This window comes from Furipterus horrens, unplaced genomic scaffold (genome assembly GCF_987537825.1).
Source record: "Furipterus horrens unplaced genomic scaffold, mFurHor1.1.pri manual_scaffold_2, whole genome shotgun sequence".
Classification (NCBI taxonomy): Eukaryota; Metazoa; Chordata; class Mammalia; order Chiroptera; family Furipteridae; genus Furipterus; species Furipterus horrens.
Window position 1 is genome coordinate 69,493,391 of NW_028327172.1, and position 14,102 is coordinate 69,507,492.

Here is a 14,102-nt window from a genome sequence, read left to right on the forward strand (position 1 = left end):
TTAGAACTAGTACTGGTAATTTCATCATAAAATATTTTGCCTCTCTTGATTTACTTGTGATCCCCCAGGTCCAAAGACAACTGCCTGCCCTTTTAGGTGCTATGAATGTGATTCCCTATCCTGTCCACCCCCTTCTTCCCGCTTCCAACACACACGCACTCATAGGGTCTACTAATGAACATTTCCTCAGTGCTCACCCAGCTCTCGCTAGAGTGCTCAGTGGTATCATTTACAACATATTGAGAAATTAAAATGATATCCTCATGGGGGTGGGGGGTAATGTAGGTCTAAAAGGGAAAATACATTCCCTGGCCGGGGATTTCTTAAACATTTACAGCTGATGAAGTAGTTGTGTAGAGGTTGGGGAATTTCCGCGGCCTTACCCCCTCTGTGGAGGCTGAGGCTGAGCTCAGCGATCGCGGGGAGTCGCGCAGGCTGCTTTGGGATTTACCTCTTTAGCCACTGGGAGGCCCTCTGCGTTCCCCTTTCCCCGGTGCCTGGCTGCAATTACTCACTCGTGCAGTGGCACCAGCCTTCCACCAGGGAGCCCCGGATACGCTCACCCGCCCCTCCACTCCCCTACTCACCCCCCCCCCCCATCTGCAGCTTGCTGGCTCTCTCTTTCTCCCTCTCTGTCTCACTCTCTCTCTTTCTCTCCCTCTCCTATCGGAGCACAATGAAAGCCTGTGTATCGCCGTGACTCGGGGCAGTGGAGCCAGTGGTCAGCAAAGCGGCTAACAACAGACGGGAAAGAGAAAGGAAAATACAAGCTACTCCCCCCCCCCCCATCTATAAAGCGAAGCAATACAAGAGATAGAAGCACATTGCTTTTTGCGAGTCCAGACCCTCAGACCCACTTGCCGGGATGGAATGTACAAAAGTGGACAGAAAAGTGGCTGGACGTGAATCGGTGCAATTTGCTGGAAGTTTGTAAGTTCGACCATCGTTTGTAAATTACTCTCGGAAGAGTTTGTCTCTCTTGATACTGTATTAGAATAGAGCCGGGGCTGAGGAATAGAAACCTGAGCGGGAGGGGGAAAATGTGTTGAAGGATCTTTCTCAGGGGCTAGTGACTTCAGACTGCTTTCATTTAAGGCTAGGAAACCTTAGAGGGAATGAGGATTTTACCGGTGATTGGATTAACTGAAGAGAAAAGCATGGCCCAAAAGTCCAGTTACTGACATTGTTAACAATTGAAAAGCCGTCTCCCTCTTTTGGGAGAAGACATCCCCCTGTTCCCAAAGAGGAGACAACACCGGATTGAAGAGAAAGGGAGAGATTAAAAGCCAAAAGACAGTCTCTCTTGATTTTTTTTATGTTTTCAACATTGACTTCAAAAACCCTCTGAAACAGCACTTTTTTTTTTAACCTGAGGAAAAGTAAAGGCTGCGGGTTACACAGACCATGGTAGCAATGCGTTTCTCTGCAGAAACATCTCCATAAAGAATTTCTGAAACAACTAGGTGAGGGGGAGTCCAGCTCTCTATTAATACCTCTCCCCATTCCCTTTGCCGGTTCTGTCTGACTCTGGCTTGACAGTCCCTGAATTCTGGCTCTAACCTCCACATTGTGTGCTGACACAGTACCTAGTGGCTCTTGTCCGCTTGGTAGGGGGTGGGGAACCCCACCAACTCTGTCCAACTTCTCTAGAGCTGTCAAATGCAATTAGAGTAAGTTGATCAGGGTTCGTTTCCAACTTATCCTCTGCAATTGGTTTCTATTCTTGCTCCTCATCCTCTTTTTACTAACGCCCCTCCCCCACACCTTCTCCACTGCTCCCCTCAACCTCTGAAGACTTCTATTCATGTGGCCCTGAACACTGAACTCACACTGTCAAAACCGATTTTCCTGCAATAGGCAGCAGTAGCCTCTTTCCACCTCACCATCCCAGAGGCAGCAATCATTGTGTCCACTAAGATGGGGGACACAGCGCCCCCGCAGGCCCCCACAGGAGGGCTAGGGGGGGCCCCTGGGGCGGGGCTCCTTGGAGGGGGCTCAGTTACCCCAAGAGTGCACAGTGCTATCGTGGAGCGCCTCCGGGCTCGGATCGCCGTCTGCCGCCAGCACCACCTGAGCTGTGAAGGACGCTATGAACGTGGTAGAGCTGAGAGCTCAGACCGGGAAAGAGAGAGCACCTTGCAGCTCCTGAGCCTTGTCCAGCATGGCCAGGGGGCAAGGAAGACTGGCAAACACACCAAGGCCGCCGTGGCCACTGCCACCACTACAGCCCCTCCACCGCCCCCTGCTGCCCCGCCTATATCTTCCCAAGCATCAGTGACAGCAGCCCCACCGCCCCCGCCGGACTATCACCATCACCACCAGCAGCACCTGCTGAACAGTAGCAATAATGGTGGCGGTGGTGGGATCGATGGAGAGCAGCAACCACCAGCCTCAACCCCGGGCGACCAGAGGAACTCAGCCCTGATTGCGGTAAGGCCCCTGGTTTTCTCATGATTCTGGCTGTGGCCGCGTGGCTTTTTGTGAGCGTGGAGCTCGCCTTGGCCTGATGTGGAGTGGACAGTGGTGAAAGGGGCCAAGATGTCACCTGACTGCCTCAAAGGTCATTGGTTGTGCTATTTGTGTGGCATATGCTCCTGTTCATCAAGTTCTGCTGGTGCTCGTGCATGGGTTTTTCTCTACTTGTAGGGTATTTCGTAAGTGGTAAGAAGCCTGAGTTTTCCAGAGGCTGTCTGAGGTCCACAGCCTGTAGAAGAGGTGGCTACAGTCTGGCGAGACCTGAGCTGCTGAGGAAGGCCAGGTCTCAAGGGTACTGCTGCTGTGGCTAGCCAGCCCTAATTAGGCCCAACAAGCCATTCTACAGCCTGAAAACAGTCAAACTGACCTTTATCAAAGCCTTTTCCTTCTTGTCCCATTTTCCCGTTCTCCTTGGGTTAAGAGAACCCAAGTGGTGATCTGCAGCACAGAGAAGTTTCCCAAGTGTCCCCCCAGGAAAAAACAAAATTTGGAGGAAGATATCCCAGACTAGTGAAGGAATAGTTTTAAGAGGCCTACTCCCTGATTTTCTGTAGATTCCCCCATCCTGTTTCCCCATCTAGCAGCTTATTTTCATGGACACTACAGTGAGAGCCAGATTACAGCATTCATTAAAGTGGGCAGGCACAAAGGAGCTATTGACATGCTCTCATCCTAGGAAGTACCTTGTCTTCAGTCACTTCTGGTGACAGGACACCCAACCTGAAAGTTCTGATTAAGCTTCTGACTAGAAGTTCTTCCTCAGAGGCACAGACGCACCCCACCCCAGAAGGGCTATCCCTTCAATGGTTGGTTCTTGGTGCCAGTCCTGGTCAGGTGACACAGTGTGCATGCTTCCCGGCTTCCCCCACAGCTACGGGCCCATGGCCTCTGGGGCGAAGGTGGAGCCCTGCCCTGCATCCAGCAGCCTGCAAGCTTCCTCCATTTCTGCATTCTGTGGGGCTTCTGAAGTCCTGTGTCTGTTCACAGCACGGCTCAGTGTGCCCAAGTCAGCCCTAATGAAAGTCAGCAACAGGAAATAGCCAGGCAAGCTGAAAAGTACTCAAAAATCCCAAAGGAAGCAGGGCACTGTGTCCAACTTCTCAAAAGGAGTTTGAAAAGGAGCGCTAGGGGGAGGACACCCTGCAGACCAGTCCCTAGGATGCTGCTTTGTGGATCTTCATTATCCCTGGCCTGGGTCTGTGGGGGTGAAGTTTCCAGAAACTCTGTGGGAGGGTGTTCCCCACCACCACACACACTTTTTGCTTGGGATGCCTGGACCTGCAACTTCCTGGCACCGACTCCAGATGAAAAATAACCTCTAAGAGTAAAACTGCAGTGCTTGCTGTGTTATCCTTGAATAAAATTAGTTTGTGGGGTTGTATTAGAGCTTCAAGGACTAATTTCCTTTCCCTACCACCTGCTCTGGCCCCTCCTCTCCCTGAAATTCCCTCAAGAGAGAGCAAGGCGAGCTTGTTTTGTGACAGAGAGATGCTGAGATGAAGGAGGGGGCTAAAGAATCACTCGAATGGCGAGAAGAATGAGATTTGTATGCATGTGTATGTCACCAGCATCTGCAGCCAAAAGTATCTAAATGCCTTAATTGTCCCCAGTCAATTTATAATCTGTCTGCAAGTCATCCAATAATACAGTTTTGTGTGCTTCACAGTCTCCTGCTAAGTGTTTCTGGGGATGATACAGGGAGCAAGGCGCCCAGCCCTTTTCGGTGGAGAAGACTGATCTCTATTCTGGGAGCCAACATTGGATGTGGGTGTCACATCCTTGCTTCTGGAAGGAAGGTGGCATGTCTGTTCACAGCCTTGTTCTTTTGGTTTTTGCTTTTCCTCTGCTTGGAAGTAAGATGAGGCTGCCTTTTTTGGGGGGTGGGGGGTGCAGTTTCAGATGTGAAATGAAACCAACTCCAGTGGTTATTGTAACTTTACGATTAGCAATATCCAGGCTGGGAGGAAGTGAGAGAACAGTGTCTGGCCTTTCCTGACTGCAGGCTTCACTGCTGCAGAAGCCAACGGTAGTTACTGTACCATCCTGGTCTAAGAGAGAATCTGTGTCCTCTCTCCTAACCACCAACCATCCCTATCACCTAAAACGGCCCCTCAGGAGTCCGCCCTCTCTGACTGCAGTGAGGATGTGCGGGGCTCTGTGAGCGAGGGGGTAAAAGGAGCAGTTCCCTTCTAATGGCTGCTTTTCATCGAAAACGTGTGGCATTGCAAGGGCTGATCCACCACTCCCCTTTTGGTTATTGGAAATTCCCTTTTCCATTTTAGCTTCTAAATTTGGTGCTTTGTTACTCAGCTGGGCACTCAAGAAATGGTGATGCAAATACTGTATTAACCTGATAACATTGTGTGCGAAGGGAGGCCTGGCATTGGGGAGTGATTCGCCAAGCCTATTAGACCTGCACGTCTCACTTCACGCCACTCCTCTTATTTTCCAAAACACTATTAATGTAAAGGGGCTTTTTGCACAGAATGAGTGTCAGAATTCTTTCTTAATTGTGTTACTCCTGTGTCCATAACCAGATGTATTTCTGTCTGGGTGTGTTGAATGTATCACTTTAATAGTTAATTCGTATGCCCTAAGTGGCCATAAACATCCTTTGGAGAAAGGCAGAGAATACTGATCATCTTAAATCAAATACAAACTGTGCCCTCAGATGAAAACTGTGTATCCTGCATACCTGCTAGCACAATGCCTTGTGTATAGTTGGTAATATTTGAATGAGGGTCAAAGGGGAACTTCTGTTCCATAGGATAGTGTTGACTTTGAAGAAATATATAATACTGCAAGAAATATATAAAGTCTGGGTTTTTTCAATAGCCTAAGATGCAAGAACAATGCAAGAATAACCTCCAAGCCAGTTCTAATTCCGTCCACATTGAGAGCCTAATTCTTCAGCCTTTACTCAGCCAGTTTCTTCATTTAGCTCAAGTACAAGTTCAGGGGAAGCCCCATTGCTGCAGGGACTGTAGGAGCAGAGCCTTTTAGAGGGCCCGGATTGTCAGGCTTTAAGCAGATCTGCATTTCTAACCACTTGGAGCAGGCTTTAGGCACTAAATCATTTTCTGGTGAAGTATGTTTGAATCTCTGAATGGACTGTAAAACTGAATAATTGCTGGTCCATGGAACAGTACGGTTTAGAGCTTCCGTGGTGCATTATTAATCTTTCCCTTTTGCCTGAGACAAGCTCTTTTTCTCTTGCATACACTGTTGCTAGGTTGGATAGATAAGTGGTTCCAAGTCATCTTTGGCTTTAGAGATTATCTTTTCTCTAATGTAGTGTGGAGGAAAGAAAGCAGATCAGACAAGGAGTCTGCATCCTCTGTTCTGTGCCTGCTTGATCACTACCAGCTGGATGACCTAGGACAAGTTACTTAGCAATCATCTGTAAAACACAGGGAACAATAACACTGCCTTGGGTTGTTGAGAGAAGCAAATGAATGTGCGTTTCCAAACACACTTTGGAAAAAAGAAAGCACTGCAGAAATGCAAGGCATTATTACTAATATTACTAACAATAAACTACTGAACAACAAATCATAATACCCATTTTTCCAGGGATTAAAAGCATACTTAAGCTTTCAGTTGTCTGTTGAAGTGGCGAAATAGCTTTTATTGTAAATAGAGGGATTGGTGTTTCAAATTCAGTGCTGTCAAGATAAGACTGAGATATCAGTGTACTTAAGTGTTCCTGAAGGTCCCAGAAAAGCCTACTTAACTAACATGGGCAATGCTGTGCAAGTGCTTAGGGTCTCTGAATTCACATCTTTCAAAAGCCCCTGCGGGAACGTGAGCAGCTTCAGAAAGGTGTGTCCACCAAGACATCCAGGGAATAGTAGAAAAAGTCATTTGCACAAACAGCATGGGAAAGTTAAATATTTTGTCAACAATGCTCTAAAATGTTAATTGTTAGCTTAAGAAAGTCAAACAAGTTAAATCATTGCCAGAGTTCCCTGGTTATTTTTAACTGATAATAATCAAGTTTCCAATTGACAATTCAAAATTTGAAAGCTCTTAATAGGGGGCTGAGAACAGAAACAATTTATTGGCCAGATCTCAGTTTCTGTAGCTGTCTATGTGATAAATGTTTTCCCAGAGCAAGTGATAGGAGTGCTTACATTATTTATATATGCAGCCATCATTTCCTTAAGAACTGACCTATTTTTGTTCTGTTTTCCAGAACAGAGTAATAAAGGGAGAGTTCTTATCTATCCAGGACCTTCCTACTACTTCTTTCAAGTAAATACAATTATAAGATCTCACAAAGGCAAAAGAGTTCAAGTGGAGAGAGGAGTTGGTGCAATTCTTTATCAAAAATCGACAGAAAGCTCTTTTTGACAGCAAAGTGATGTTATTATGTCAACCAAGATGTCTTACTTGTTTAGGTCAATACTTATCTATAGAAGTCATCTGCTTTCTTTGAAGTAACGTCACTGCTATGTGATGATCATCCAGTTTTTCTACACATTAAAGTTTAATGCTATATGGCTTCCCTGTGCCCGTGCACCTTTTGGAGGTCCCAAGACAAGCATGGGTTTTCAGATGTTCTTAGACATAACAATTAAATACCACTAAAAGACTGGCCATGATTAGCTGTTTTTGTTTGTATTGGTGTTGTGTGTGTATTTATCACTGCAATTTAATCTCAAAAAAGCCTAAAAGGAAATTTGGGAAAAAAAAAAAAATCCAGTTCTGCTGTGCAAACAGCTAAACCCTTCTGAGTAGATTCTACTACTTTCTTGTTCTTTAATCTGTCCCTTATATATGTTCATAGGCAGGGTCGTGTTTAAGGAAAACAATTTTAAATTCTTTCTTCTGCATTTTCTTGCTCATTTCCCTCATACTCTAACAGACATACTGCTAAAGATATAGTCTCTGCTTGCTTATAGTCTAGTAGGCTAATCAAGACTACATCGATAAAGTATTAATAATGAAAGTACTAATTAGGTAGAATGGACCAAAACTGATATAGGAAATCAGGCAGAGAGAGGAATAAATACTTACTGAGCCTTAGCATGTACAAGGCACTTTTATTACATATTTTATGTAATGTCTTACCAAAAAAACCCAAACAGGTGAGTAAGCAACATTTGCCCCATTTTACAAATAAGTAACCTGAGGCATAGACATATAGTAAATGGAAGAATTTAATGCATAGGTTTTGTAGATCAAAGTGTGTTCAGATCCCTTCTTTGCACCTACTAGCTGAATGAGCTTGAGGGAATCATTTTATTATTTTTTAGTCATCAGTATCTTCCTCTTTGAATAAAGCTAATATTCTTTAGCAAACCAGTCAGCACAGAGCCTGACACACAGGTGCTCAAAACATTAGTACTGTTTGTAGTCAAAAAAAGGGGAGAGCTTTATCAAGAATGTGGGCCACCAGCAGGGCTTGTGAGGAGGGAGAGAATGTGGAAATGTGGAATGGGGTGGCCGAGTGTGGGTGGGCATGAACATGAGGTGCTTAGGAACAGAGAGTGAAGCCTTACTTCCTGTAGTTGGGTGTGAGTAGTGCAGGGGACAGGTAAGGTGTATCCTCTTCCTGGAGGGTCTGGAGCCCTGGAAGGAGTAAAATCAGAAGCCCTGGAAAATGGTAGAGGAGGACGACTCAGAAGAGTCAGCATATGTGAAGCAATAATAATCTTTCATATACTTGAGGACAAGTATTATATTTCCCCTCCAGCAGCCTCTTCTCATAGCACATTACCTAAGTGTTCCATATTACCTATCTTCAGGTCCCTTGAGCTGCTTAATGCCTTGCTATTTACACACTACTCACATTCACAGTGAGTTATATACAGCATGACATGGCCTTTGGCATCAGAAGGAGACAGTTTTAAAAGCATGTTTGCTAGACACAAAAGAGAAACTAAAAGAAGCAGAACCAACTCCACCTGTCTTTTTAGGTTCACTAGGCCTTCCAGTGCGAAGAGAACTGCCCCAAGGGTACAAGTATATTCTCTTGACATGTAAACTGATCTTCCCAACAAATGTGTTTGCTTGTTTACTAACTTGGAAAAGGTGTTTTCATTAAAAAAAAAAAAAAATGCAAGCAGAAATTTATGAAAGGCTGAGAGTCCAGATGGTCTCTGAGGTTTACTTCTTGCTTGCCTTTTAATGCAGATGTGTTACAGATCTTTTATTTTCCCCCAAGTTTACTGGAATACCAGGATCCCCTGTTGGGACACAGGGAAGGTACCATATGGAATAGATGGCAAAGGAGAAAAGCCAACATCTCCTTGGATCCCTGATTCAAGGCACGATGCTAGGATGCTGACCATAGCCAGCGAGTGGGCTATCTGCCATGGGTGCCAGCTTCCACCCTTCCCTAAGCAATCTAAGGAAGAGCTGTGAAAGAATAAAAGCTGTTTCATTTCCTTTTTGAGGGCATGAAGAGAGGAGTTCATGCATGCTCCACAAGTCTTGAAGAAGGCTAGAGTCAGGCCTTACCACAACTAATTGCCAAAGGAATGGCTATGAAAATGGGCAAACAACAGAACTTGCATACACTACACCCTTCATGGGTCTTAATGGTTTTATATCAAGATTATGGATATGGATGCTTTTAAAGTTAGAAGAAATTATCCATTAATTCGATAAAGGATTATTGTGTAGCTATGAGAATTAATGTATCCATGATGAGCACTGTGATACATGCTTTTCCCTCTTAAGTATTTACAGCCTAAAAAGAGAGTAGGTGGGGTTGGAAATAGAAATGTTAAAATTGGCTATTTAGGAGGCAGGCAGCATAGAAGTTAAGAGCCTGGGATCAGGGGTGAGCTCTATCATGTAATAGCTATATTTCTCACTTTAAGAATAAAGTTAGTCAACCTCTCCTGCCTCAGTTTCCTCACCTATAAAATGAAATAACAGTAATAGAACTAATTACTTAAGGTTGTTGGGTAAATGAAGTAACTGCCTGCCACCTAGCAGAGGCTCAATAAATTTTAGCTGTTGTTATTGTTAATATGAAACATGGTGTACTCAAGTCAGATTCATGGTTTCCCCAGTCTTGAATTCTATCTCTGTAGTGTCTCAGGGACACTTCATAGAAGCACGTGGCTTTTCTCTTTAATAAATGGTCAATGGGGGATATCATAGTATCCAGTTTCCCTGAATAGTTTAATATGGAGATGTTATCTGAGCTAGACTTGCATTTCCCTGCAATGCATTAAATAGTGACCTTCTTGAGAAGAGGATCAATGAATATCTCTTCAATTCCTGGGATTCTAGAAGTCCTCTTCTAAAATTTGACTAGAGTGTTTATTTGACTTTTTACTTCTAAAATAGAGGATGGATTTCCATTCATTTGCTCAGCGAGTGTGGCATGTGGGCTTTGTGGGTAAATGAGAAATGTAAACCATCTATTCAGAGTTTGGAATCTTTAAGAACTGAGTAGCCCAAATTTGCCATTTAACTGAATTATTAATTCAGACTTGATGAATAATTCTTAAGTGAATCTGGTCACGCAGTCACAAAGAGTTAGAAGTTTCCTGCTGTGGAGATTTAAATTTAGGCTCTTGAAAGTCAGATCCCTGGCTCAAGTTGCTCAGGAATCAGTTAGCTCACTTCAACTAACTGCAGGTGAACAGGCAACTCACATTTGCCCTCTTTTCCTGCAGCAGGTTGAAAATGTCATGCCTTGATGTGATTCTCAGTGGAATCCCGCCTTTGCTCGGTACCTCCTAAAGTGTGACTTTCCATAAGAAACATGAGGAAAATTGCCAAGGTTTCCAAGCAAGTTTTAGTGATGATAATTCTTAATCAAAAGCACAATATTTCTATGAAGAAATAACAGGAATAAAGTAAGGATAATCTTATTAGGTGGATGATGTTTGGGCAAGGTTGACTATATTGCTTCTAACTCAGAGCAAAGAATGTAGTCTGAATTTTGTTTGTTTATTCCCCATCATTTAAATTTACATCTCCTTCCTCCTCTGCAAGGATTATATTCTTAGAGAAGGTAGAGTCAAACTCATGTTGGGCTTATTTTGTTTTATATTGTTTTTACAGTGTTCCTGCTTCCTGAGTCATAATGACAGGTTTATAGATTAATATGGAATCGTTCAGATTGTTGTTTTAAAAATCATCTTTTGTCAGAAATGTGGCTGAGTTATATTTGTGGGTCTTTTTCAGCCTACTAATAACTCACCCACACAAAGCACAACACTTTGAATTCCTCATTGTACAATAAACTTATTTTCAGGTAATTCTGATGGATTTGAATAGAAAGTTAATTACATGTTTGAGGGTTTTTTTTTTTGTTTTTGTTTTCAGAAAATTTACGTAAGCAACTGCTAATTACTTTCCAGAAGTCCGTTGGATACACAGAATAATCTCTTAGAATCATGGTAACCATGGTGCAAAGAAGTAGCTTAATTGAATACAATTTGTACTGTACTGTGTCTGGAATGATGATTCCATACTTACGTGTACATTGCTCATTTCTGGAGGTCTCTGAAGTCTGATTTATATACAAATAAAAATACTCTCTGGCTAAGAAGGTTGAGAGACAAAGTTTTTGTTGTTGTCATTCACCTAAGTGGACCAATACTTGCTAAACCGGCTAAGGCTTGCGCGTTTGATTGCCACACTGCATCATGTAATTTCACACAGCAAAAAGTATGTGCTACTGGTTTTATCCCACTTGATTGTTTCACAGAAGTGTTGAAAAAGTACAAAGTACAGACAAGAATAAACAGGAAAGAGCAGTGGTCCTCCTGACAGAAACAACTAGCAGGTTTGCACCCAATTCCTGTAGCCATTACACCAAAAAGAGCTTCCTTTTCGCTTAGATTCTTTGTATGTGGATCTGTTTGCAGACTCAGTCCCCTGGAGAAAGATTCTGAGCTGTCTTTGTGCTAAATTAAACATTAGTTTTCTCCTTGGGAACCTGATCTTCCACAGACTAGGCAGCAATATCTTTCTGAGAGAGCTTCCAGCTACACACTTCCCACAGGAAGAGACCTGCTCAGGAGCCTTTTCACCTCTACTGTCTGCTTAGCTGGTGTGGTGTGCGTGTTGCATGGGAACTATTTTGTCTAACTAGAAGCCCTTCGTGTAATGCTCAAGGACCTATGCCCACTTAGCATGTAATGTATGGAAATGGTCAGAGCAGTACTCAGATCATGGAAGAGCTGAACCACGCATGGCCAGAAGTGTCCTTTGCTCACTGCCTCCCAAATTCTGCAACCGCAGTAATGAAAGGGAGTATGTTGCAAAATAGAAGCCATCTCATTTCTACTCTTTTTGTTATCACCATCCTGCCCATCCCCCACGAAGCTAGTTCATATTGATCTAAAAATAAGACACTCTTCTATCAATTGATAGAGCTACATCAGCCCTTGGAGAGAAAACAGACCATACCTTTTCACATAGATGAAAAAATTAAAAGCCCATTTGAAAGAAAATGTTCTGAGACCCCACTGCCGTAGAGATAGGTTTAGAATTCAAGTTTTCTGACAACTATTCCAGGTTATTAAAAGTAGTCCTTTTATTAAGAACTTTTTGTAAACCTATAAAAAGAACATTAAGGGCACTTTGGGATTTTTATTGAAGTTTTGCTAGTAGAAAGCATGGAGTTTAAAGCCTATGATAGATTGTTTTCTTAATGGTCACAATGTTTTCTTCCATCCATCCCTTTGTAATGTGACTTTACCAGTTCTCCCAGCAAAAAGTGGATGCTGTTTCCCCCCTTAGATCTCAAGTGACCTCATGATTTCTTTTAGCCAAGAGTATGTGACAGAAATAACATTGTGCTACTTATGAGGACAAGTTCTCTTCCGCTTAAAATTTGTTAAGAGTCCAAATCATATGTTAAGTGTTCTTGCCACAAATAATAGAAATAATAGCAGGGAAAACTTTGGGAAGCAATGGATATGTTTATGGTCTTGATGCCGGTGATGGTTTCACAGGCGCATACTTATCCCCAAACTTACTGAATTGTAAATGTTAACTATGTACAGCTTTTTATATGTCAATCGTACTTCCATAGAGTGGTTAAAAAATAGAACAAGCCCTCTTGGAACATTGACACCACCATGTAAGGAAGTTGGTCTAGCCAAGCGAAGGATGAGCATCCACATGCAGAGAACTAAGGTGCCCTTGCCCCTAATCAGCACCAACTGCCAGCACGAGAGTGAAGTCATCTTAGGCTAGCCCCTCCTCCAACTCAGTGCAGCTGTAGGAGTGCGTGAGTCCAGGAGAAATCAGCAGAGGAACCACCCTGCCAGCCTAGGGAATCATGGGAAGTATTGCATCACTGTTTTAAGCCACTAATTTTTGGGGTAGTTTGTAACTTAGCAAAGGTTAACTGAATCAGAATGGAAAACCTTAGCATGAAAGATGGGCCTTCCTCTTCAGGTGTGATAGTCCAGGACTGGTTATTTAACACCTCTGAGACTCATTTTCTGCTTTTCATGATAATAGAAACTATCTCAAAAGGTTGTGAGGGTTAAATGAGATAATGCCTGAAAGAACCTGACATGTTGTCTGACACATGGTAGAATGTAACAAATATTAGATTCCTTGCCTTCTTCTTTGTCTCTTTTCCCTGTATTATAACTTGAGCCCACCCCCCACACCCTTGTCATCTCACTTTCGACTTCATAAGCATCAATATTCTCACAGGCTTCCCTAGGTACTGTTCCTCCAGACAACAATTTAGTTTTTCCTCTTAAATGATGGTCTGGTGCTGTCATTCCTCCTAACTACCAAATTCCCAGCATTCCTGTTACGCTCCAGGGAACACATCTGCCTGCGATAGTCTACTCTTAAAGTAGAAAAGGGTTAACCTCGTAAAGATGTCACTCCCCTTGGACTGTTATGCTGCCCTTGGGAGAGTCAAACAGCATAGCAAATATATATGGGCAATGTAATTGCATTCGATCTTCTAGGTCACAGAAGACTTTGCCAGCTAGTACAGCATACAGGGGAGAAAATAAGCATGTTCTGTCTTGAATTGCAGTGTTTCTAAACTCTATGACTTCCAGAGGGGAGCAAATTACTCTTAAGTCCCTCCTTTTCTTTCCACTTTACATTTCACAATGAATGGACAAAGAGAAAGGGGTATAGTGACACCATATTATACTTACTATACTTATTAGTTATCTAGTGCAAGAGTACTGGTACTGGCCGGGAATTCAGTGTTGAAGGTCCTAGCACTCCCAACTATACTGACTAGTAGCACAATGTAGTCAAGTCCTTTTACTTCCCTGGTGCTTATTTTCTTTCTCGAGTGTGTGGTTTGGATCACCTCTGCAACCCCTCTTGAGTTGATAAATTTTTACATGTTTCCTAATATTTTTATTTTGCTTTTCAAATTTCCATCTCTTCTTAAATATATCCGTGAGGAAGAATGCAAAGCAGGAAGGGCGACAAGGGTGGTAATGCTTTGTTTTTTAAAAGCAAGTACTAGTGAGGAGAGTCTGAAGGGATCTTGGGAACAAGGGCCAGCTGTGACGAAGGGAAAGCCCACAGCCATATCAATTGCTTAACACTCTTCCTAGAAATAATGAACAAATCACTCCATATCTGATCCTACTTGTTGGGGTTTAGGGTTCCAGTACAGAAGAAACACAGTTACAGAGTTAGAATCAGATTCATCAAATTTA

The 14,102-nt window shown here is 43.1% G+C and overlaps 1 protein-coding gene across 1 annotated transcript in view; it reads left to right on the forward strand.

The window, feature by feature from the left end:
• The first annotated feature begins 797 nt into the window (after positions 1-797).
• The window catches only part of MAML2 (mastermind like transcriptional coactivator 2), a 344,112-nt gene continuing 330,807 nt past the window's right edge, over positions 798-14,102 (forward strand). The window contains exon 1 of the mRNA XM_090265827.1: positions 798-2,430. Coding sequence (XP_090121953.1) covers positions 1,918-2,430 — 513 coding nt within the window. The 5' untranslated portion in view covers positions 798-1,917. The remainder of the gene's footprint in view (positions 2,431-14,102) is intronic.